At 43.2% G+C, this 22,658-nt stretch overlaps 1 protein-coding gene across 1 annotated transcript in view; it reads left to right on the top strand.

The window, feature by feature from the left end:
• Positions 1–22,658, top strand: part of CA7 (carbonic anhydrase 7) — a 162,988-nt gene that overhangs the window by 111,772 nt on the left and 28,558 nt on the right. Inside the window, exons 4-5 of the mRNA XM_085639495.1 lie at positions 2,031–2,126; positions 2,322–2,384. Coding sequence (XP_085495621.1) covers positions 2,031–2,126; positions 2,322–2,384 — 159 coding nt within the window. The remainder of the gene's footprint in view (positions 1–2,030; positions 2,127–2,321; positions 2,385–22,658) is intronic.

The following is a 22,658-nucleotide window of genomic DNA, read 5'->3' as shown; positions in this document are numbered from 1 at the left end:
TGGCGGACTATTTCCACAACAAGATATCCACCATCTACAGTAAACTTTGAATCCCAAACCACTAACATCTACAACCTCCTCACACTGATGAACACCACTCTCAACCACCCACACAACGCATGAGAACAGCTTTCCACACACAGCACCACAGCCATCATGAACTCCATCCACTTCTGAGCACCCACGGACCCCTGCCCCCACTACTTCTTCAATCCAGGGAGCAAGGAAATCAGCTGCAAACTCACCTGGATTCTTAACGCATCCATCACCATGGCCGCCTTAACATGGAAACATGCAGAGGTCAGAACCCCTCCTCAAGAAGTCCTCTGGCAATCCCAATGAACTCAGGAACTATTGCTTCATCTTTCTGCTCCCCTTCCCCGCCACATTCCTTGAGAAGGCTATCAACTGCCAACTCACCGAACACATGGAGAGAAATATCCTGCTGGACACCTCCCAATCCAGATTCTGCACCAATCACAGCACCAAGACTGCTCTGATTGCTGCCAACGATGACATCAGTACCGTTCTCGACTGGGGGGGAAACAGCAGCCCTGATCCCCTTCGCCCTTTAAGCATCGTTCAATACCATATCCCACAACACACTCATCAAGAGACTCCACCACACAGGGATCCAGGGAGATGCCCTCATATGGAGCACATCCTTCCTCATAGGACGAACCCAGATAATCTGCTTGCCACCCTCCACTTCAGAACCCAAGAGCACCATCTGCAGCGTCCCTCAAGGTTCATCCCTCAGGCCCACTCTGTTTAACACATTCATGATGCCCCTGGCTAATATTATCAGAAACCATGGCCTCAACATCATATCCTATGCAGACGACACCCATCTCATCCTTTCACTTTCAGAAAACCCCTCCACCACTAGCTCCAACTTCCACAACTGCATGACGAGTGTCGCCGACTGGATGAAGACCAACTGCCTGAAGTTCAACATGGACAAGATAGAAGTGCTGATCTTCTGGAACAACACTTTCCCGTGGAACGACACCTGGTTGCCCTTCAAACTCGGACCCACACCCACTCTGACAGACCATGCCCGCAACCTTGGTATCATCCTGGACAGGAAACTTACCATGAAAAACTAGATCAACTCAGTCTTGTCCACCTTCTTCCATACCCTCTGCATTCTCCGAAAGATCTTCAGGTGGCTCTCCATCAGCACCAGGGAAACCGTCACTCAAGCCCTAGTCAGCAGCTGGCTGGACTATGGCAACGCACTTTCCGCAAGAATCACCACCTAACTCCTGAAGATAGCCCAGGAAATACAGAACCTGAGACTCATCCACAACCTCCCCAAACAGACCCAGCTCACCCCATATCTCAGGAACCTCCACTGGCTCCCCATCTAGAGAAGATGCCAATTCAAGATACTGACCCACGCCTACAAGGCCCTCCATGACCTAGGACCAGCATACATCAACCACTGCCTAAACTTCCGCCAATACTCCAGACACCTGCCCTCAGCCGCCCACGCATGCACTTCCTGCATCCGCCGAAGCTACAGTGGAGGACGATTTTTCTGCTACCTCATCGCCCAGTCTTGGAATGACCTTTCCCTTCACCTTTGAACAGCATCATCTCTCCCGAAATTCAGAAAGGGACTCAAGACCTGGCTTTTCGGCTGATCCCAGCAATTACCTAGCACCTGGATACCCTCACAGTTGATTAGCTGGGCACTATAAATCTAAGTTGATTGCTTGATTGATTGAACAGGTAGATATTAGTGTGCAGCATGTCGCAATGGAAAGTGTTGTTGTGTGCACAGTGGTAGATATTTCACATATAACCAGTAAGTGCTGCAGAATTCCAAGATTATATAAATTGAAAAGGGAGACAGATGTGCAGGGATTATATTGGAAGTAGCTTCACCGTGGTTTTAAAATTGATTTCACCTGAAAATGGTGACGGTCATTGCAAATCTCTGACTAGACTCTGCCTGTAAATGTGATGCTTCAATTCTACAGTCTTTGACCTTCTGCCGCTGTTCTTTTTGATCCCATACACAGCTTCACCTGGTTCATTGGAACGCCCAGAAATACTCAACGTTTGCTGAGGCTGCGGGAGCTCCCGATGGCTTGGTTGTGATTGGAATCTTCTTGGATGTGAGTAGGATTTATGAGTTTGTTTCATGCCTAAGACAAGAGTGGGCAGTCTGTGAAGTGAAGGTACAACATACTAACGAATGCAGGAGAGGTCAGGGATTAGGGATTTATGCTCCAGAGTGCAGGTCCTAGAGACGATGAAGAACAGGCACTTAGATTGCACCACCCACTGATGCGCCATTGGTTGTCTTGCAGACAGGAGGCGAACATACCAACCTGAACAGAATAACAGATGCCCTCTACATGGTGAGATACAAAGTAAGTAGTATTTAAGCATAATTTACAGACACTGTATTTATGAATGAGCTGGGTGGATGCGATGGTGCCATGGGTAAGTCTGATTGCTTTGAGAATTTATTTGCTTTTTAGTAAGTAAGTACAGCTCTGAGGAGAGTAGGCAGATTTTGAGCTCTGTGCACATCACAGGGGCCGGAAGGGACACAACACATTCTAAAAACACCCCTTCTATGTGTATCCAACCCTCCCCTACAGGATAACATGGATGTTGAATTGCGTTGCCCATTCTGTCAGTGGTCTCTCCAGAATCTATACCGGTGGATAGTGCCCTAGGGGGCATTGACTGAGCTCACTTTCACCAATTAAGCAGGCACATGCAAATGATTTGCCATCACTACAAACCTAGGTTCAGCTGGAACTGGTAACAACTGTGAAAGTTTGTTTCCCATGTGCCAAGTCTAAGAGACTACCCCCTTTATCAAGAATCAAATCAAGAAAAAAATAAAATAAACTAGCTTGGTTCCTGCTTACTCAATTGCAGAAAATAGAGGGGCATATCAACAACAACCGGCGATAATTATCTCTAAGCGCACTTAGCGCTAGGATAATTATCGCCGGCTAGCGTGAATTTTTATCGCTGAGATAGCGTGCTATTAGCAACGCTTATCTCAATAGCGATAAAAATCCTCACGCTAACAGGCTAACGTGAGATTATCGCTGGAAACCCAGCGATAATCTCACGTTACCTTGTTGATAGGGACAGGCAAACTTAGCCATGATATCCTCCTTCCATAGGATATCATGGCTAAGTCAGAAAAATACCAGACGTAAAAAAGCAGCGTTAACCGCGGTTAGCGCTGCTTTTTTTGTCTCTAACAGGGTTAGCGACATTCTTGATAATAGGAGGAATGTCGCTTAGCGACATTTCTCCTATTATTTTACTCTGGAACGCCCCCTTTGCATCTCATTAGAGATGCAAGGGGAAGCGTAGAGTAAAAGGGTGCTAACATGCAAATTTGCATGTTAGCACCCTGTTGTTGATAGGGCGCTAGTTTTTTCTCTCCTTTTTTGGCTTTTAAAGCCGAAAAAGTAGAGATAACGCCCTTGTTGATATGCCCCGAAGTGTTTCCTCAAAGCCAAGAACGCCTGGTCCACAGACCAGACTCTCATCTTGGCACACAACGATAGAGTTCATACTCTACTTACTGGTCATCCTGACTCCTCATGGATGCTGCGGCTCAGTTATTTATCACCCAGAGGCTCCAAGAGACTATTTCCCTACCTTGAAAGAGCTGCATTGTCTCTCTCTATCTTCCAGAATATGCTTTAATGACTATGCAGAGCTCTCCATTCTCCAGGTCCATGCTTTATAAATACTCAGAATAAATTAAAATAATTCTAGCTGCAGAAACACAGTCGGCAGAAGGGCAGTGGCAGCCGCTACAACACGAAGGTGGGGGAGCGGGGGCGGACGGGGGAGGGACAGGGAACGGATGGGGAACAGACGGGAAAATAATCATTTTTAAAAACTTACCTTTCAATGCTGCCTCCGACGTTGACAGTAGCCTCTGTGCTCTCCCAGCTGTCTCTAGGAAGGCACAGACTGCCCAGCTAATCCAGGCACTGCTCTCATGCTATGAGAGCAGCGCCAGGATTGGTCTGAGTGTCCTGCTCTGCCATTCAGACACTGCCTTGTATCCTGTGGCTTTTCTCTAAGCTGGGTTGGAGAAACAGAAGTGCGCATGTCTGTTTGGCTGGTCTAAGACGGTCGGCCCAACTTACATGCGCACTTCTAAGGGCCCACTACTTGCATGTCATGGACAGCCCCCGCCCTGCACGCATGCCAGAGCCAGTCTCAGAAAAATAATAATATATTGTTTCATTATTATCTTATTTTTCTGTGACTGACTCTGACGAGTGGGCCGATACTCCACTGCCATTACGGAGGAGCTGCCCCTGCGGAAGGGCCGATCAAATGCCACTCTCGCCATTTTCCAACCCTTTTGCCTACAACGGTACTATTGGTAAATACATATAACATAAACTTGCCCAACATCCCTTTCTCAGCTGGTACTCACTGATACTGCTTAGTATTGCCTTACCCTTGAACCGGTTCTGATGGCAGTATAGATCAGTGTGATGGGCGTCTGTAGGCTGTGATCAAATTAGAGCAATGTGGAGAGGCTTGGTGCGACCATGATCCTACCACCCCCCCCGCAGATATTCGATATTATTTATACAATCCAATTAGTATCATACCATATAACTCTTATACGTGTGTTGAACAATACAGATATTATGAGTATTATACAATACATGTAAAATGTAAATAGTATGCAATACATTTATGTTTATGATGCTCTTATTACTATTACATTTTTTCCAGCAAAGTGCCCTAATGTCTCACGGTGTTGAATGCATACAAAACATAAAATACATTTAAAAAAAACAAAGTGTGTCTCATGGTGCAAATGCAGCATTCCATTATGTTACCATGCTGTGCTCGTGTAAGAGTTACTCATTATTGTGTGGATCAGCAGTAAAACATACAGTGCAAATAAAGAGTTTAATAATTCGTGGCCCAGATATTGGAGCTGTCAAGAGATTTTGAACAGGCTTAGATTGTAGCAAAAGTTGACTTTAGTATGCAGCAATGGTTAGCATACCTTGCATATCAGTGGGAACAAAGAAAGCAAGCTTTCCAATGATAAAATAAACAAAGCATGTGTGTTTTAGGGTGCAGCAGCGGGGCTTACATGTGAACACTGATTCAGAGGCCCTCTACCCTCGTGGGACTTTGAACTTACACACCTCGAGGCTTCTGAAAACCAAGCATTCCATCAAATCCCGCTGACGTGTACACATTTATATCCCGGAAAAGCCCTGATCTCATAATTTTAACCCCAAGGTTTCCTTTTCCGAACTTTGTGAACTTTTAGGAGTCTCCTAATACAACGTCAGTGCTGTGCTGCAAAGCCTGCTATGTCCTATTGCTGCGAGAGAGAGCCTGTAAAAGGTACATGCTGGTCATTTCCCTGCACAACTGAGCCAAGTAAATCTTGATTAAAGGTGACATCAACATGTGGGTGTGTAAAACCCGACATAAAACATGTGACAGACCTTGCTGGAAAGATGAAAGCCTTCCTTGGCCTCCAGCCAGTCAGTGGCCCAATTCACACAGCTGGTCACTTGCTCGACCTAGTGTTGACACACAACATGTAACCACAGACATAATTGGGCAAAAGGGAAATAAAAAGACCTTTCACTGTTTAGCCATATGATTCTCAGCAGGGCAGGAACAAACCCCTGCCAGCCAGATAATTCAAAAATATAAGTGACACATGGTTTGACAAATCCTTTAAGTGGGTTCAAACCCATGGAAAACCTGAAAAAATGAGTTCCTGTAGAATTGCCGTCAAACTATAAAAGTTGTCCTTTATACTGAAGAAAAATGGTTAGAAAGACTGCTACAAATTGAACGTTGCATAGAAGGCGAAGCAGAAAAGAATGGGTATATACGGCTGCTACATTCTTAAAATCGCCATCTGCGTTTGATACTGCCAAAACAATAATATTGGCAATAGATGGACTGTATAGATAGAGACTTTTGAAGATTTCATACTTGCAATAGATGAAAAAAAAGATAATAAGACTATGAAGTATCTGAGAAACATGACTGGTGAAGGAGAGAAAGAAGCCATGAACAAAATACCACAAGATGGTAAAGTGATGTATGAACAAATCAAAACATCATGATCAAAAATATCATAGTCCTAAATATTGACATTATAATGGTAAGTATATATATTTAATTTTATTTGCCAGTATGTCTGCTTAAATATTCATGCTCTTTCTTGATTTTTCAAAAGCAGCGAATACAAGAGCCTTAAGCACATCATAGTGTCAGTAGCACTGCTGCCCCATCCACCACCTAGATGTTCAGATGACCTCTTTACCAGGCTTATGTTCACTAATTGCTCTTGACTGTTCAAATACCTCTCAATTTGTCCCTGTCTGCACACTCTCCACAACCCTAAATAACACTATTATTTTAGATAAGAGGGATGTTAGAAATTGGGTTTCTGGTTGTCAGAATAAGCACTCTGTACAAGCAGGAATCACAATCCTAGTCAGGATAAGTCAGACACACACTTGGAGTTTACCTGTGCTCACACTCTGGTAGCTTGGCATATAGCAGTCAGCTTATCTGAAGAGTCAATGATTAAAGTATTTGTGCAAAACACACAGAGTAACACAATGAAAGCACCATAAAAAGTCACCACACAGGTTTATAAAAAATAGATTATGATTTTATAAATACTTCAAGACCAAAACAACAAAAATCCAATAAGAAGAAGATGAGTTATGAATTTTTAAAGAATATAAAAAGTTCTAGTGCTGGTAGCGTTGGACCAGGGCAAAGTCAACAGTTCAAGCCAACTGCGATGGAGCTTAGGCTGGGGAAAAGAGCCACGAAGGCCCAGTGAACAGTGTCCCTTAATCCTGGTCGCAAGCAGTGAGATGCGGGGTGCAGACAAGCAATGCGTCAATGTCAGGCCTTCAATCTAGGTGATGCGCCAATTTTCTTCACGCTGTAGTGGCGATGCGTTGGGTCTGATGAGCAAAGAACTGGTCCTGAGTGTGGCGGTTCCGAAGATGATGCGCTGGGTTAATCAATGCTGGAGGGGCGATGCATTGATCTTTTTCATGCAGTGGTGGTGATGCGTTGGTTCCGAAGCCGTTGTTTCAGACGCGATGCAGTAGTCCCCGAGTGCGATGTGCCGGTTTCTACTCCTGCAACAGGGTCGATGCCCCGGTTCTGCTACTGGAAGACTGGAGATGCTTAGATTTCGCTTGTAAAAGTGTCTGGGTCCACTTCCAGTGAACCAGGCACAGGAGCAGGGGTAGAGACTTTGATATCCCTGAATCTCAAGCAACAGGAGGCAAGCCAACAAGCCCCTGGAGATCACTTCAGTTGCAAGGCAGAGTTCAGCTCTCCTTAGCAAGGACAGAGAGCAGCAGGGCAGCACAGCTATAAAGCAAGCCTTCCAGGTCAGCAGTCCAGCAGAGTGTCAGTCCTTGATGCAGCACAGCAGTTCTTCTGACAGAGTCCAGTTGTAGGTCCAGAAGTGTCCTGTCTTGGTAGGGTCAGAGGCCCAATACTTATTCTGAGTTGTGTCTTTGAAGTCGGGATGACTTCAGAGTAGGCCCTGTTAGTGCATAGGTTCCCCTTTCTTTCCAGCTCTGGCTCCAGACTATCAGTAGGGGGTAGTCATCCCTTTGTGTGGGAAGCAGGACACTGCCTATTCAGGTGTAAGTGTCAGCTCTCCCATCTCTTCCTGCCCAGGAAGAGCTATCAGAATGCAGATTAATGCAGATGTGTTCCCTGTCACAACCACCCTTCCTGAGTTTGTGACTGTCTAGAGGGAATGAACAAAGTGTAGATGTCACCCACCTCAGACGTGTATAGAAGACATGCTACAAGTCACACAGAGCAGTAAGAGCAGAAAAATTGTAACTTTGTAGCATTTCTAAAACAGCAATGTTAAATCCAGTCTTACCAGTAAATATGGTTTATCATTACCATTCCAGAGATATGAAACATGATGGAGCCACTGTTTTCTAATCAGGAATTACAGCTTAAAAGTGTATTAAGGAATTCCCAATGCTAACCTATGATAGGAGTAGGCCTCACAGTGGTAAAAAATGAATTTGGGTGTCTGTCGTTACCAGGACATGCAAACTTAACAGAACAAGTCCTACCTTTTAATTACACAGCACCCTGCCCTATGAGGTACCTGGGGCCTATTTTAGGGGTGACATGTGTAATAAAAGGGGAATTTTAGGCTTGGCAAGTAGTTTTTAATGTCAAGTCAATGTGGCAGTAGACTGCACACACAGACCCTGCAATTGCAGGCATGAGAAAGGTTTGAAAGGTTATTTGTGTGGGTGGCACAATCAGTGTCCACTAATAGCATTTAAGTTACAGGCCCTGGGTATATGGTATACCACTTTACAATGGGCTTACAAGTAAACTAAATATGTCAATTGTGTATATACCAATGTTTCCATGTTTAGAGGAAAAGGACATGCACTTTAGCACTGGTCAGCCGTCAGAAGAAAAAAAAGAAGGAGGACACCAAAGAGCCGCAAGGAGAAGAGGACGTGTGACTGACCTGGCGCCAAACCTACTGCCTGCGTGTTGTCTCAGACTCCTGCACCAAAGCCGACTCCCCCTGCAACTTTACTCCAAGAATCAGAGAGGCCTGCCTTTTAACAAAGAACCAGGAACTCCTTTGGATTGGTGGAACCAGTCTCCTGCACGTCGCAGGCCAAGTCCAAAGCAGCAAAAAAGTGGTCGCTGCTGGGTCCGTCGAGGTGGCGCCCTACAGCGAAGTGGCAAGAGCACTCCAAGAGTAGTAGCTGGCTCTCAGAGACGTTCTGAGCCCCTACCTCACTCCCAAAAACTCCAGCCTGTGAGGTCCCTTTCAACTCCATTTGCCGCAGTCAAGGTCTGTTGGTAGCCGGTCCAGCCACCAACTCATTCAGCCTTCACTCCAACATTAGGGAAATCCACAGCACTTGCGACAGACGTCGGAAACGACCCCACTCCTGTGATTTTGCATCTCCTGTTTGGTGGGGTCAACTGTGTGTAGGAAACCGTCTTTGCACGACCGCCGTTCCATGACGGACCGACCAAGGTGCATCTTTGGCACACCCACACCTGTTGATGGGCATTTCCACGTGTCCCTGCTCCAGCATCCCTGGGCAAGGCAATAGAGACCTGGCTGTGACACTCGAGTCCTGGGACCCCAAAGACGTCTGCTCTGAAAGAGTAGAAACCAAATCCAACCCCAAGTGCACGTTTGAACACAACTTGCAAAAGCCAGCGTGCTTTTACCCCTGGACGTGAAGGTGTTTGATATTTGGTCATGCGCGTCACCCGATTTCCCCCATTGCCTCCAATATTTAATTGTTTGATGGTGACACAGGTTACTGCTGTGTATTCTATATTGACCATCACTGTGTATTCTAGATTGACTATCACTTAAGTATTTTCTTCTCCCCACAGTGACGGTCTTTTGATTGATGGTCCTACTGTCACTCAATTTACCCCATTGCCTGCAATACTGAATTGTTTGATGGTGACACAGGTTACAGCTATGTATTCTAGATTGACCGTCATGGTAAATACTTGACGATGTTTAATCAGTTTTATTCTGCAACTGTTTTCTACTGCATTTTTGAAACGCACTTGCCTAATCATACTGATTTTGGTGCCTAAAAAATATATAAAGATACTCGTTATTTTTGCAAATTGGTCACAGATTTATTTTCAAGTGTGTGTGTCTTACTTATTGCCTCTGTGAGTACAACAAATGTTTAGCACTACTCCCTGATAATCCTAACTGCTATCAAAAAGCGAGATAACTCTACGAGTATGGTCTGTAGTACCTTTTCCAGGAATAAAACCATGCTGCCACGGGGAGACCAGACGCTCAATGACCCTCCTAAGCCGATTCGCCAAGATCTTCGCGTATAGTTTAGAATCCGTATTGATCAGGGAGATTGGTCAGTATGAGTAAAGATTGTCGATAGGTTTACCCTTCTTAAGAAATATAATAATATCAGTTTCCTTCCAAGATTCCGGGGGAGTTCCACTTGATTGTACTCCTTTAAACATATCCAATAAAAATGGCATGATAACATTTCCTAAAATTTTATAAATCTCTATGGGCAGTTTATCAGGACCTGCAGCTTCACCTGAGGCCAGCTCGGAGAGTGCTAATTGAACTTCTATGATGTTAAATTCATTTTCTAATTCATCTCTTGTTGGATCCTCTAATCCATTTTCAAGTTTATAATTGTTAGTCAGTTGTTTAATTACCTCCCGGACTTCAGCAGTTTTTTTCGAAGTATCTTCTTGATATAACTTTTGGTAATAGCATTGGAATGCCTCAATAATGTCTCCCGGAGAGGTATATTCTTGTCCACCCATTTTTATAGAAGATATAGCATTGTAAGAAATATTTTGACGGGTGCGCAGGGCCAGTAGTTTCCCTACTCTTTCTCCATTCTCGTAGGAGCTATTCAGATGTGACTGGAAGGTTTCTGCTGATCTCAGAGTTAGCCAACTATTTAATTCTGTTTTTAGAATCAATATACGGTCAAGAATATCAGCCCCATCATCACCCTGTATAATTGTTGAGATATGCTCTTCCTCGGCTCTAGCCAGATCAAATAGGAGTTCTTGATTTTTTCGTGCTTGTTGTGTTTTTTACCCTGGCAATATAGCTAATAGTTTCTCCCCTAAGAGTGGCCTTAAAGCAGTCCCAAATAATCCCTCGAGCCGCGCTATATTGATTTATATCGAAATAGCTCTGTGCCCAGTCTCTGATGAATTTTATATAGTCCTCATTGACAAGAAGCTTTCTGTCCAACGTCAATTTAGTACGAAGTCTAACAAAGCAAGTTAAATCTAAAACTAAAATTAAGGGGTTGTGGCCCGAGATTATTTTAGGTAATTTCATAGTTTTAGCTTGAGGTAGCAAATCTTTTGTTATAAAAAAATAATCGATCCTAACATATTTTTTATGTGGATACGAAAAATATGTAAATCCAGGGTCGGGCTGATTCGATAACGTCCAAAGATCTAACAAACCATGACTAATCTTAAATTGGGTTAAGGCACGGTATACTCTAGGTTTGCGACCAACATATCTAGTTTGATTTAGTTTCCCAGGTTCGGGGTCTAAAGAGATGTTTAGATCTCCACAAAAGATTATAGATTTTGGCCAGGAAGCAAGCTCAATTTCAAGATTCTCAAATATATGCGGATCATCTTGATTAGAACCATAAACCAAGCAGATAGTAATACCGGATATAAATTCTATAATTGCCCACCTTCCTAATGTATCTGCTGCCTTACGTTTTGCAAGACCTAACGACGTTTTTGCCAAGATAGCTACCCCCTGAGTATTAGAAGTTTGACTTGTACAGGCTAGAATACTATAGCCCCATAGCTTCAATAATTCTCTTTTGTCCCAGGGTATATGTGTCTCCTGTGTACAAACTATATCGATGGAATTTAGTTTAATGATCTCCGCAAAGCGGGCCCTTTTAGTCCTATCATTCAGACCCGCTACATTCCAAGAACAAATTTTTAGCTTCCCCATTAAAGTCTCCTAGATAGTCTCATATATAGCTTTCTTATAAATGAACAGAACCCATTTTCAGTCTTCCATATATATCTTAGTTCTTTTGTAGCTTGTGTTTTGATTATCATTATTGATTGTTGTAATGTATCAGTATTATTTCCGGCAGTGATTTTTTTTAAAAGATGTTTTGTGATTTCCACCCTCCCCCCATTCCCACCACCTCCCTCCCCTCCCTCCCAACCCATCCCAAACCCCCACCCTGCACCCTTTCTGAGGCATACAGACTCCAGCTTTTTTTTAATATCGTGTCTGTCACGGGTGACCGGATGTCTATGATCCTCCTTGATGCCGAGAAAGCATTTGATCGGGTATCTTGGGAGTTTCTATGGGGGATACTTGAAATAAATAATTTTGGACCCCAGCTCATTAAATCGATCAGAGCTATGTATGTCCTTCCGAAAGCTTGTTTGCAAATAATGGGTAGAGAATCCCATATTATTAATATATCTAGGGGCACAAGACAGGGTTGTCCCTGTTCACCAATTTTATTTGTTCTCTACATCAACCCCTTGATTATTCAACTGTTACAAAGCCCAAAAATTACCCCAATTGTTACAGGCCATCATGAGACAAAAGTTCTTGCTTATGCCGATGACGTGGCAATAATTACACCAAATCCAGCAGAGGCAATTTTAGAAATAGATAGAATTACTGAGCAGTTTGGCCGCTACTCAGGCTATTTACTTAATAAAGCAAAAACTGTTATCTTATGTACTGATAATACTGAATATACTGACTCTAGAAAATCAGATAAAGCTACATATCTTGGGGTTCATGTCTCTCCCAAAATAGGAGATATCATTACATTTTATTATGAACCCTTGATTGAAAACATTAGGAAATATCTAAGGAGGGTTAATGGTTTACAATTATCTATTATTGGCAGGGACAATTTTTTGAAAATTAACGTGCTTCCGAAATTATTGTATCTATTTCGGGCAATACCTTTGGCCTTGGAAGATAATTTTTGGCATATAATAGAATCACTCTTTTCAAATTTGATCTGGAACTATGGGAAAATTAGGAGATCATTGAAATACTTAGCTTTACCATATAGTAGAGGGGGCCTTACTATCCCCAATGTTACCTTATACTACTGGGCGGCTCTTCTACACCAAATCGCCCCTTTGCTTACTTTCGAGACCGTAAATCAAACTAACTTAGATATAAAAATACCCACCATTTTTTAACTCTCTATTGGGAAAAAAGCTCAAGGCCTCTTGCTGAAGCAAGTAGAACCAAGCTATTATAAAAAAGTTAAGTTTAAGGTGATTATTACTGCATGATCTATATGGAAGAAGGTTTCAAAGCTGATGGCAATCCCGAAATTCAATAGATACACTCCCCTTTGGCACTCATCATTATTTTTGATGCAAATTAATGATGATATGGTGAAAAGGTGGGAAAATCTGGGGATAAGAACAATTGCTGTTTTTTTCCATCGGAACATTAGATTCTCAGTTTCCTATGCTTCAGAATCTTTTTGGAATTCCCAATAGTCATTATTTTAAGTTTATTCAGATCCAAAATATTCTTAGATTAAAGACTCCTAAGATATTATTGGAAAGGATTCCACTTCTAGATGTTATAACTAAAAAAACAATAAAAATCGGTATACTATATAATATGCTTCTTGATAGAAATCTTGATGATCTGGAACACATTGAATCATCATGGGCGATTAAACTTAATAATCCCAATGTTGACATTGTCATGAGTCTATCTTTAACATCAAGGGTACTTCTATCATCAAATTTGAAAGCCCAAGTATATAAAACTATTTTTAACCTATATTTTACGCCTGCTAAGTTGTTTTCATGGGGGGAAAAGGATAGACGATTCTTGTCCTTGGTGTGGACTAGGACCTGCTACTTTGATTCATATGTTTAATGATTGTAATAAGCTAACTCCACTCAAAAATGAGCTCTTAAAGTTCTGGGAAGAGGTATTTGGGCATAGATTAGCTGAATCACCTACATTGCTGATTCTTGGTTGCGACGGAATTTGAGGAGGAATTATGTCTCTTTATAGGAACTGCAGTTTATAGAATTCTGCTAGCAGCCAGATGGAAGGACATGGATTCCCCTACCTTTCAGATGTGGCTCTCTAGGTTTTTGGGAATTTATAGCCAGGAAAAAGCTATATACTCCTCAAGGGGTAGAAAGTCAAGAACTCGTGGCCTTAAGATTTGGTCACCTATTGCTGCTTGGATTAATAATGTAAATTGATTATTATTATTATTATTATTAATGGCATTTATTAAGCGCATGGTTGCACAAGGAGCAGTGCGTCCCCGCGCTGGCAATCCCACTAACATCTCACGAGCGTGGCTCACGGAGGAGGAGCACTAGGGCCAGGGAAAACTATACTGAGTATGTCTTGGGGAAAAGATGGGTTTTCAACCTTTGTCTGAACCTAATTTCGGACGGTTCCATCCTCAATTCGATGGGTAGGTCATTCCATCCTTTACTGGCAAGGTGTCTGAAGGAACGACCTCCCATCCTTGCTCTGTGAATCCTAGGAGCTACTAATAACATACTGCCCATCGACCTAAGAGGGCGTGAAGGACGGTAAATAGGAAGCAAATCCTGAAGATATGCAGGTGCTTTTATATGAGCTATGCGATGGGTAATGCACATCGTTTTAAATTTAATTCGTTCCTTTATTGGGAGCCAATGCAGGGAACGCAATGCCTGTTTCCCAGAGGCCCTCCTAGGGAGCCTGGCAGCTGCATTTTGGACGCGTTGCAGCTGCATTAGACCTTTTTTACTGAGTCCACATAGGAGGGAATTCCCATAGTCTAAATGGGAGGTAACCAAGGCATGTACAATTGTTTTTCTGGTACTAGGAGGCAGTAGGTCCAGGATTTTCCTCAGGACCTTCAAAATGCCATAGCATTTACCAGCAACATTGCCCACATGATTTGTGTACGCTAGATTGGAATCAAGGAGTATGCCGAGGTTTTTGACTGTGTCTACCGGGACAGGGACAGAGCCCAGTTCTATGGGCCACCAGGCAGATGTCCAGATGGAAGGACAAGGGCCAACAATAAGAACTTCCGTCTTATTACTGTAAAGAAGGGTCTGTTCTTCAGTAGCTTAAATGTCAGGAGTTTATTAGACAAAACGATCAGCAGAACAGCACAGCACCAACGTTTCTCCGTCGATCTCTCTCCCCCTGGAATGCGTGAACATCATCATGTACATCACTCCATTCCATTACATGGAGAGTGTTCCAAGCACAGATCACAACACATCCCCCTCCCAATAAACAACACCAGCATATTAATAATAACATTCAAAATAAGGAAACAACAATAAAACAATGTGAAAGATAACCCTACATGACAACATAAGTTTAAACAAGAAAAATAAAAGATGAGCACAAAATAGCATAACGACTACACTAAGGCGGTTACAAAAAGATGAAAATTGACCCTAATGCAACACATAATCCCTCAGTTTGACGGGCATATTCCTGCACCTAGCAGAAGGAATTCTGGATTCCCTGCCGCCAGAAACACTACTGCCATCAGAACCCTCTGCCCCCATCGACGCAGGTCTGGGAACACCTTCATCACGAAACCCACCAGCGTACTTGACCAACCTAGACATGCTCCACCAGGAACCAGAGTCAACTTTGACCACATTTTTTTTGATGACCATAATGGTAAAAGGACCTAGAAAACCAGATCTACCTTTTAAAGTATGTCTAGGATTTTTCACAAGTACTCGATCACCAACACACCACTTCTTGTATCTTACATTCATCCTAGAATCATAACTTGATTTATATCTCCTCTGATAATCTGCAACCCTAGTGCGTCTCATGTCTGCAGATAAACTGTTATCAAAACTAGGAGGTAGCCAACTAGGATTCAACTTGGAAGAAGCCTTCCTCCCCCTCAAATCCTCAAAAGGAGACTTAAGCGTGACAGCATTAGGTGTGGTGCGGTGAGCCCACCAGGTGTCCCTTAAAACAACATCAAAAGGTAACCTCAACTCCAGAGCCCGCTGAGCACAACTCTTAACCACCCTGTTCATTCTTTCAGCTAAACCGTTAGCCTGGGGAGAGTACAAAGCTGTCTTTTGATGAACAATGTTGAGGTCTTTCAAAAAATTGCACATTTCATGGGAAACAAATTGCACCCCATTATCCGTAACCAAAAAACTTGGGACTCCTTCTGCCGCAAAAACATCCCTAAGGAAGTTCAACACCGTTTTAGTGCTAGCCAGAGACACACATTTGGTGACAACCCACTTCGAAGTATAGTCCACTAGTAAAATAACAAAACGTTCAGAAGAAGGTAACAATTCAAATGGACCCACTATATCTAAACCCAACTTCGTCCAAACCCTCTCAGGAACTTCAACAGGAGACAAAGGAACCTTGCTAGGAGTATGTGACTTGTCATTAGCAGCACAAGACAAACAGTCTTTAACCACAGCCTCGATCATGTGATCCATACTAGGCCACCAATACTTCTCCCTCACCCTAGCTTTGGTTAAACTCCTCCCCAAATGACCTTCATGAGCAAGGTTAACTACTCTTTCCCTAAAAACATTCGGAGGGATCACTCTGTCACCTCTCATAAGGTTGTTATAACAAAAAGATAACTCCTCCCTCACACCCCAAAAAGGTCTCATTTCCAAATCCAAAGTCTTGTAGTCAGGCCAACCATGACTTATCCACTCTCTAAGGAGAACAAAGTCACTGTCATTATCTACACCGTCCGCCCACTCCTTAGACGAAAAAGCAGATTCCGCTACCCACAGCACACCTTCCTCCACACCACAGTCTGAGACTTGTCCTACCGGTAGACGTGAAAGACAATCCGCAGATTTGTTACACAAACCAGGAATGTAACGGACCACAAAATTGTATTCCTGGAGTCCTTCACTCCAGCGTTTGAGTCTAGGTGTAACATTCTCATTAGGACGACACGAGAAAACTTGGACTAAAGGCCGATGATCTGTCCGAACCAGAAATGGTATGCCCCAGAGATAAAACTTAAAGTGTTGAATTGCCCAAAAGACACTCAACGCTTCTCTCTCAATGCACGAGTAATTAGCCTCCGCATCTTTGAGGGCCCTGGAAGCAAACGCTATTGCTCTGTCTTCACCATCCACTACTTGGGAGAGCACTGCTCCCAAACCTTTCAGACTGGCATCTGTCGTCAAAACCGTTTTGCAATTCACATCAAAATGACCTAAGGTGGGCATTCTACCAATCTCAGCTTTTATGCATGCAAAGGCCTCCTGGCACTCCCCCGACCATGTGAACTGTGTCCCCTTTTTGAGTAGAGATCTAATCGGCTCAGCTACACTAGCGAACCCTGGAACAAACTTAGAGTAAAACTCGGCGAGACCTAAAAATGATCTCACCTGATCTTTATCTTGGGGGACAGGAGCCTTCTCTACAGCTTCGGCCAACTCCAACTTGGGTTGTATGCCCTCCCCCGAGATTACATGCCCTAAATATGTCACAGAGCTCAAACCCACACGACATTTTTGTTTTTTAACTGTGAGTCCTGCATCTCTCAACTTCTCCAACACAGCATAAAGAGTCCCACGATGTTCCTCTTCATTCTCCCCATAGATCAAGATGTCATCTTGGAAAAACATCACGTTGGGTATTTTCCCAAGAACCATCTTCATGACCCTTTGAAAACAGGCCGCCGCCGAAGCCAGCCCAAAAGGCATTCGTAGGAAGCGATAAGCCCCCAAAGGCGTCACAAAAGATGTAAGGTGTCTTGAGTCTTTGTGCAGTACAACTTGGTGGTAGGCCGAAGATAAATCTAGTACACTGAAAATCTTGGCCCCTTTTAACATGCTTATCGACTCGGAAATGTTGGGTAACGGTTGACGGTCAACCCAAATCCACTCATTTAACCCTCTCAAGTCCACACACATCCTAACACTTGCCCCACCATCCTTAGGAGCAAGAACAATGGGTGCAAGCCATTCTGAAGCTTCAATCTCTTCGATGACTTTTAACTTAAGCAACCTCTGCAACTCCGCTTTTAGCGGTTCAATCATCATGTTCGGCACCCTTCTTACTTTGTGCACACACGGTACTGCTCTCTCTTTTAAGACAATGCGATGTTCAAATCCTTTAAGACACCCTAAAGCGTCTGAAAAGACTTCAGGGAATTTATCATAACAATCATCGCTTACACTCAAAGAGTTTATCAACATGACCTGATCCTTGGGATCCTTTGCACAAGGGTTAAGCATTATGCCCAGATCTCGCTGGTGCCTCCATCCAAGCAAATTGTCCCCTCTTACAGCCACATAGACTTTCCCTATAGTATGCCTATCTTTAAATCTGATGCAAGCTTGAACATACCCAAGGACATCGATCTTGGCACCACCATAACTAACAGGGTTGATATCAGGTGCCAACAAGGTTATATTATCAAGACCCACACATTCATCCCATTGCTTATTTCCAATCATGGTAAAAGGCGAACCAGAATCCGCTAGTACAGTAAAATCATATCCATCCACCATGATGTTACATTCCGGCATAATCACCCTGTCCGCATCTACCTCCCCACCCTCAGCCTTCACGTTCAAAAGAATGGTGCGTACAACCTCAGCACTTTTCTGCAAATTGCGGTTCTTATCAAACCCCTTGCACACCCTAGCGTAATGTCCCTTCACGCCACACTTATTGCACACAGCTTCTCTAGCAAAACAATGTGGGTAGTTGGAAAAGTGTGAAAAACTCCCACATCTCATACATTTAGGCTTAGAGGTGGAAGGAACGGGTTTATCATTGAAATCATTACTCCCCTCAGCAGGATGATTGTCACGTTCACCTTTGGTGTGAACACTCTTAAAAGGAGTACGTACACGTGCGTCCTTTCCCACTGGTGTTTTGCTATTGGTGGAAGAAGAAGAAATCTTCGCCAATGTATTGCAACCCTCATGACTTTCCTCTTCCTCAATAGCATGTACATCATTAGGCTTTAGAGTTTTTTCCTCCTTGTTTTTCCTAATTTCCTTCACCCATTTGGAAGTGTTCTCCATCCCCTCCACAATAGCAACAGCTTCAGATAAAGAAGGGTTTTTTGACAGAAGCTTCTCCTGAACTCGAACACTGTTGGTGCACCTTACCAATTGATCTCTTACCAACGAATCCGAAAGGTCACCAAATTCACATGTGCGAGCAAAAGTTTTCAATGCCGCAACATAACTGCCAACACGTTCCACCGGACCTTGGATTCTGGTAAAAAACTTATGCCTTTCCAAGACTACATTGATGCGAGGGCCAAAGTATCTTTCAAGCATAAGCAGAGACATTTCATACACATCACCAGGAGAACCATCACCCTCGCCAATGGGAAGTAAATCCATACTATCATAGGTATTCCTTCCCTCTACGCCCAAGTTGTGAAGAAGAATTGCCTGCTTCCTGACCGCAGAAAATTTTTCTCCTCCAATGGCCACAATGTATGAATCAAAGAGATTCTTCCATCTTTTCCAAGGTAGGATAGGATCACCTTCTTCAGAAAGAAATGGTGGCGGTTGTGACATACTCGAAGATGAGGCCAACGCCATCTTGCTCACTTAAAAATTCACTTGAATTATATAATATGCATCCAAGTGTCTTTTTATTTTTCCCTTGATAAACAAAAACAGCTGATCATTCCTTTGCTTTTCAGTCCCAATAAATGAACTTATAATCCACTCAGATGACTTTAAAACAGGAATTAAACCAGTTATTTCCTTGTTTGTTCAGTTAAATAAAGTTCCTGGGTAAAAAAAAACGTTGTTCGTGTCCTTTCCGCGTTTCATTCACTCCGTGTAAGCGTTGTCATGGAGATTACAAACAAAATGGGCACGATGACACAGCGCGTAACGTAGCGTGAGACGCGCGTTCCACACAAGTTCCGGAATGCGTTCCAACAGCAGGGGAGGCTCGCGGAAGGCTCGTGAACCGAAGCAAGGCTCGCGAAGACCAACGGCCGGAGCACGACGGTAAGGATAACTTTAAAAAAGTTACTAATCCAGAGAAATCTCACCAATGTCACCAGGCCAATGTCATCGGGTTGAAAACATCCTCTCGCTACACCCGATGGTGGGAGAAATACGATACGATTCGTATTTAGATCCAAAGTCCAAAAAGGCAGGGGAATTGGTGCTTCAGCTCGTTACCTGTCCCCAATCAGGCATTCAACAACTCGTCGCCAGTGTAAAGAAGGGTCTGTTCTTCAGTAGCTTAAATGTCAGGAGTTTATTAGACAAAACGATCAGCAGAACAGCACAGCACCAACGTTTCTCCGTCGATCTCTCTCCCCCTGGAATGCGTGAACATCATCATGTACATCACTCCATTCCATTACATGGAGAGTGTTCCAAGCACAGATCACAACAATTACCATTGAGACGGAGATAGTTCTGCTTCATCCACCCATCAAGTGCCACCAGGCAAGCCGAGAATTTCTCAGCCTCCACAACTGGATCACGAGACCGATTGATCACCAGTTGTGTATCGTCTGCATAAGAGACTATGGCAACACCATATGACTCCACCAGTTTGGCAAGGGGTTCCATGTACAGATTGAATAACGTGGGGCTCAAAATCGAGCCCTGGGGAACCCCTTGTCTAAGACATCTTATACTGGATTTACATGGGGGACAATGCACTTGAAATCTCCTGTTTTTAAGAAAGGAAATCAACCACTCATGGGCAGGCCCGGTTATGCCCTTCTCGCTCAGGCGGTCCAGTAATACGGAATGTGATACGGTGTCAAACGCCGCACTTAAGTCCAATAGGACCAGTGCGGTCGTGTGACCCTCATCCGCCTGACGCCGCAACAATTCCGTAGAGAGAAGGAGAGCGGTCTCTGTCGAATGTTTGGCTCTAAATCCCGACTGAGACGAGTGGAGGAGCTTATTTTCCTCCACAAAGCTCACCAGTTGTCGGTTAACCAGTTTCTCAACTACCTTCGCACAGTAAGGGAGGAGCGAGATAGGTCTAAGGTTGTCTAGTTGATTTATACTAATATGGGCTTTCTTTTTTATCGGGACAACTTGGGCCAATTTCCAGCTGTCCGGAACTGATTATAATTGGATAGTAATAATTAGCTATTGTATGGCTAAGTATTATCTGGGATAATTTCTTTTAGCTGATTTAAATTGTCCATATATTCTTTATATTTTGTGTTAATTTGTATTGTACTTTTGTCTTTTTTGAATTTACTGTTTTGCATCCTTCTTTTTTTGTTATACTCCGGCAATACTTAAATAAAAAAATAAAAAAATAAAAAAAGATAATCCTAACTGCTCGCCCACACTACCACAAAAAGAGCGTTAGTATTATCTATTTTTGCCTGTGTATACCAGTAAGGACTCTCTGCACAGTGTGCTTCATTTGAGTACACAATATAGAGAGCCAGCTTCCTGCAATAATGAAATGGAAACTGTCCTAGTCCTCAAGTGAGCCAGCCTGCTTTAACCAACTGTTGAAAGAAAACTATCCTTCCGAGATCTCAGTGCCGCATTTATAAGGGTGGGCCATCAGATACTACAAACCAGACCAGATCTCTCATGTGACCCTGAAGCACTTAAATGGGCCAGAGTCCCTTTGGAGGTAAGGAGTCTATACGTTTCTCTATATATGCATTTGACTCTTCGTTCACCTTGTAGTTTGGAGGGGTGTACAGGATCCCGAGTCGGGTAATTTACAAGATCTACACCACATAACTTGCAACCCCTTCCACAACCACACAAACTCATTTTAGTCTCATGTAGAAAATACTCATTGTCAGTGGAAGTTGATAGGTTTCCCTAATCAATTTAAGACTTTATTCAGATGCCTCCAAGACATTCAAGATGTTTGGTGTAAGTTGTTTGCAGCTAAATGGAGCAAAGACTAAGGTTACTATAACTCCTCTGAATCATAAAACTTAGAAACAATTTAATATCCCACTTCCTCAATCTGTGAGAAGTTTAAAGGTCGTTTAATTTACAAATTAAATACTTTAATCACTTTACAATTTAGGGCTTTAGCTTTTTCTCTGTTTAAACAATGCATGCATTATTGGTGAGACTTTCTTTATACTACTTGATAAGTTTCAAAAACCAACCTCCAGAAAGTATATGTAGAACAGTTGCTGGCAGTGAATACATCATGTTTAATAGTTGGGCAAAAAGCACAGTTTGTTGGTCATTGTGAAAGCTCAATTTATGAGCTCAATTTCGTTGGTCATTCAGAAAACCAACAGGGATTTTACTATGTAATGGTCAAATAAGCCCAACCTAAGCTTTTGTCAGATGCATTTCATTGAGATTGCACTCAGCCACGTCTCCAACCTCATAACCTCTGACATTATAATCATTTTCCCTGCACCCTATTCCTTCCTGAGGACCTCTTAGTCACATATCACTAAATAGCCGCTCTGTCTCGCAAAGATGGCCACCAGAAATAACACAACATAGCAGACATGTGGCACCATCTCGCCCTACGTAACATTTGTATCAAGTACCAAGTATAGACAACAGGAAATTGAAAACAGACAGCCCCTGCTTGAAGAAAAAAGTGGACTATTCCCATGAATGTACCGGGGTACATAATACAAATGAATACTATGGCATAACCTATGAGCACGGACATCACTGCTGCTAATTTTCTTATTAAGTCAATGCATACTTACCAGATATTTCAAAGCAATTGTAAATGTTTATGAACAAAACTTGAAAACAACAAGCATTAGCAAAGCCATTAGGTCCTACCCCCCAGACCTATTGGCTTTACCAATTGCCTTTGGCAGTGCTGTATACCGTCAGAGTGCTGCTCAGCATCATCAAAATACATTTATTAAAACACACAAGGCACAATGGCAGTTCAGCCATTCCACTGACGTATAGATGTGTGGAACTGCGGCACACTGTTTATGGGGGAGCAGAGGATGGAGAGAACGTCATAGAAGGGCAGGGGTAAGAGAAAGCAACAGGGTGTGCTAGGTGGGGAAGACAGAAGCACACAGACAAGAGAAAGCGAGGGGGTAGAGAAGCACAGGTGCGAGAGAGAGCAACAAGGAGGGGGGAGTGAAGGAAACAAGGGAGTC

This window comes from Triturus cristatus, chromosome 12, assembly GCF_964204655.1.
Source record: "Triturus cristatus chromosome 12, aTriCri1.1, whole genome shotgun sequence".
NCBI classification, from domain to species: Eukaryota; Metazoa; Chordata; class Amphibia; order Caudata; family Salamandridae; genus Triturus; species Triturus cristatus.
Note: the sequence above shows the minus strand (reverse complement) of the source record. Positions and strands in the feature narration are given on the sequence as shown.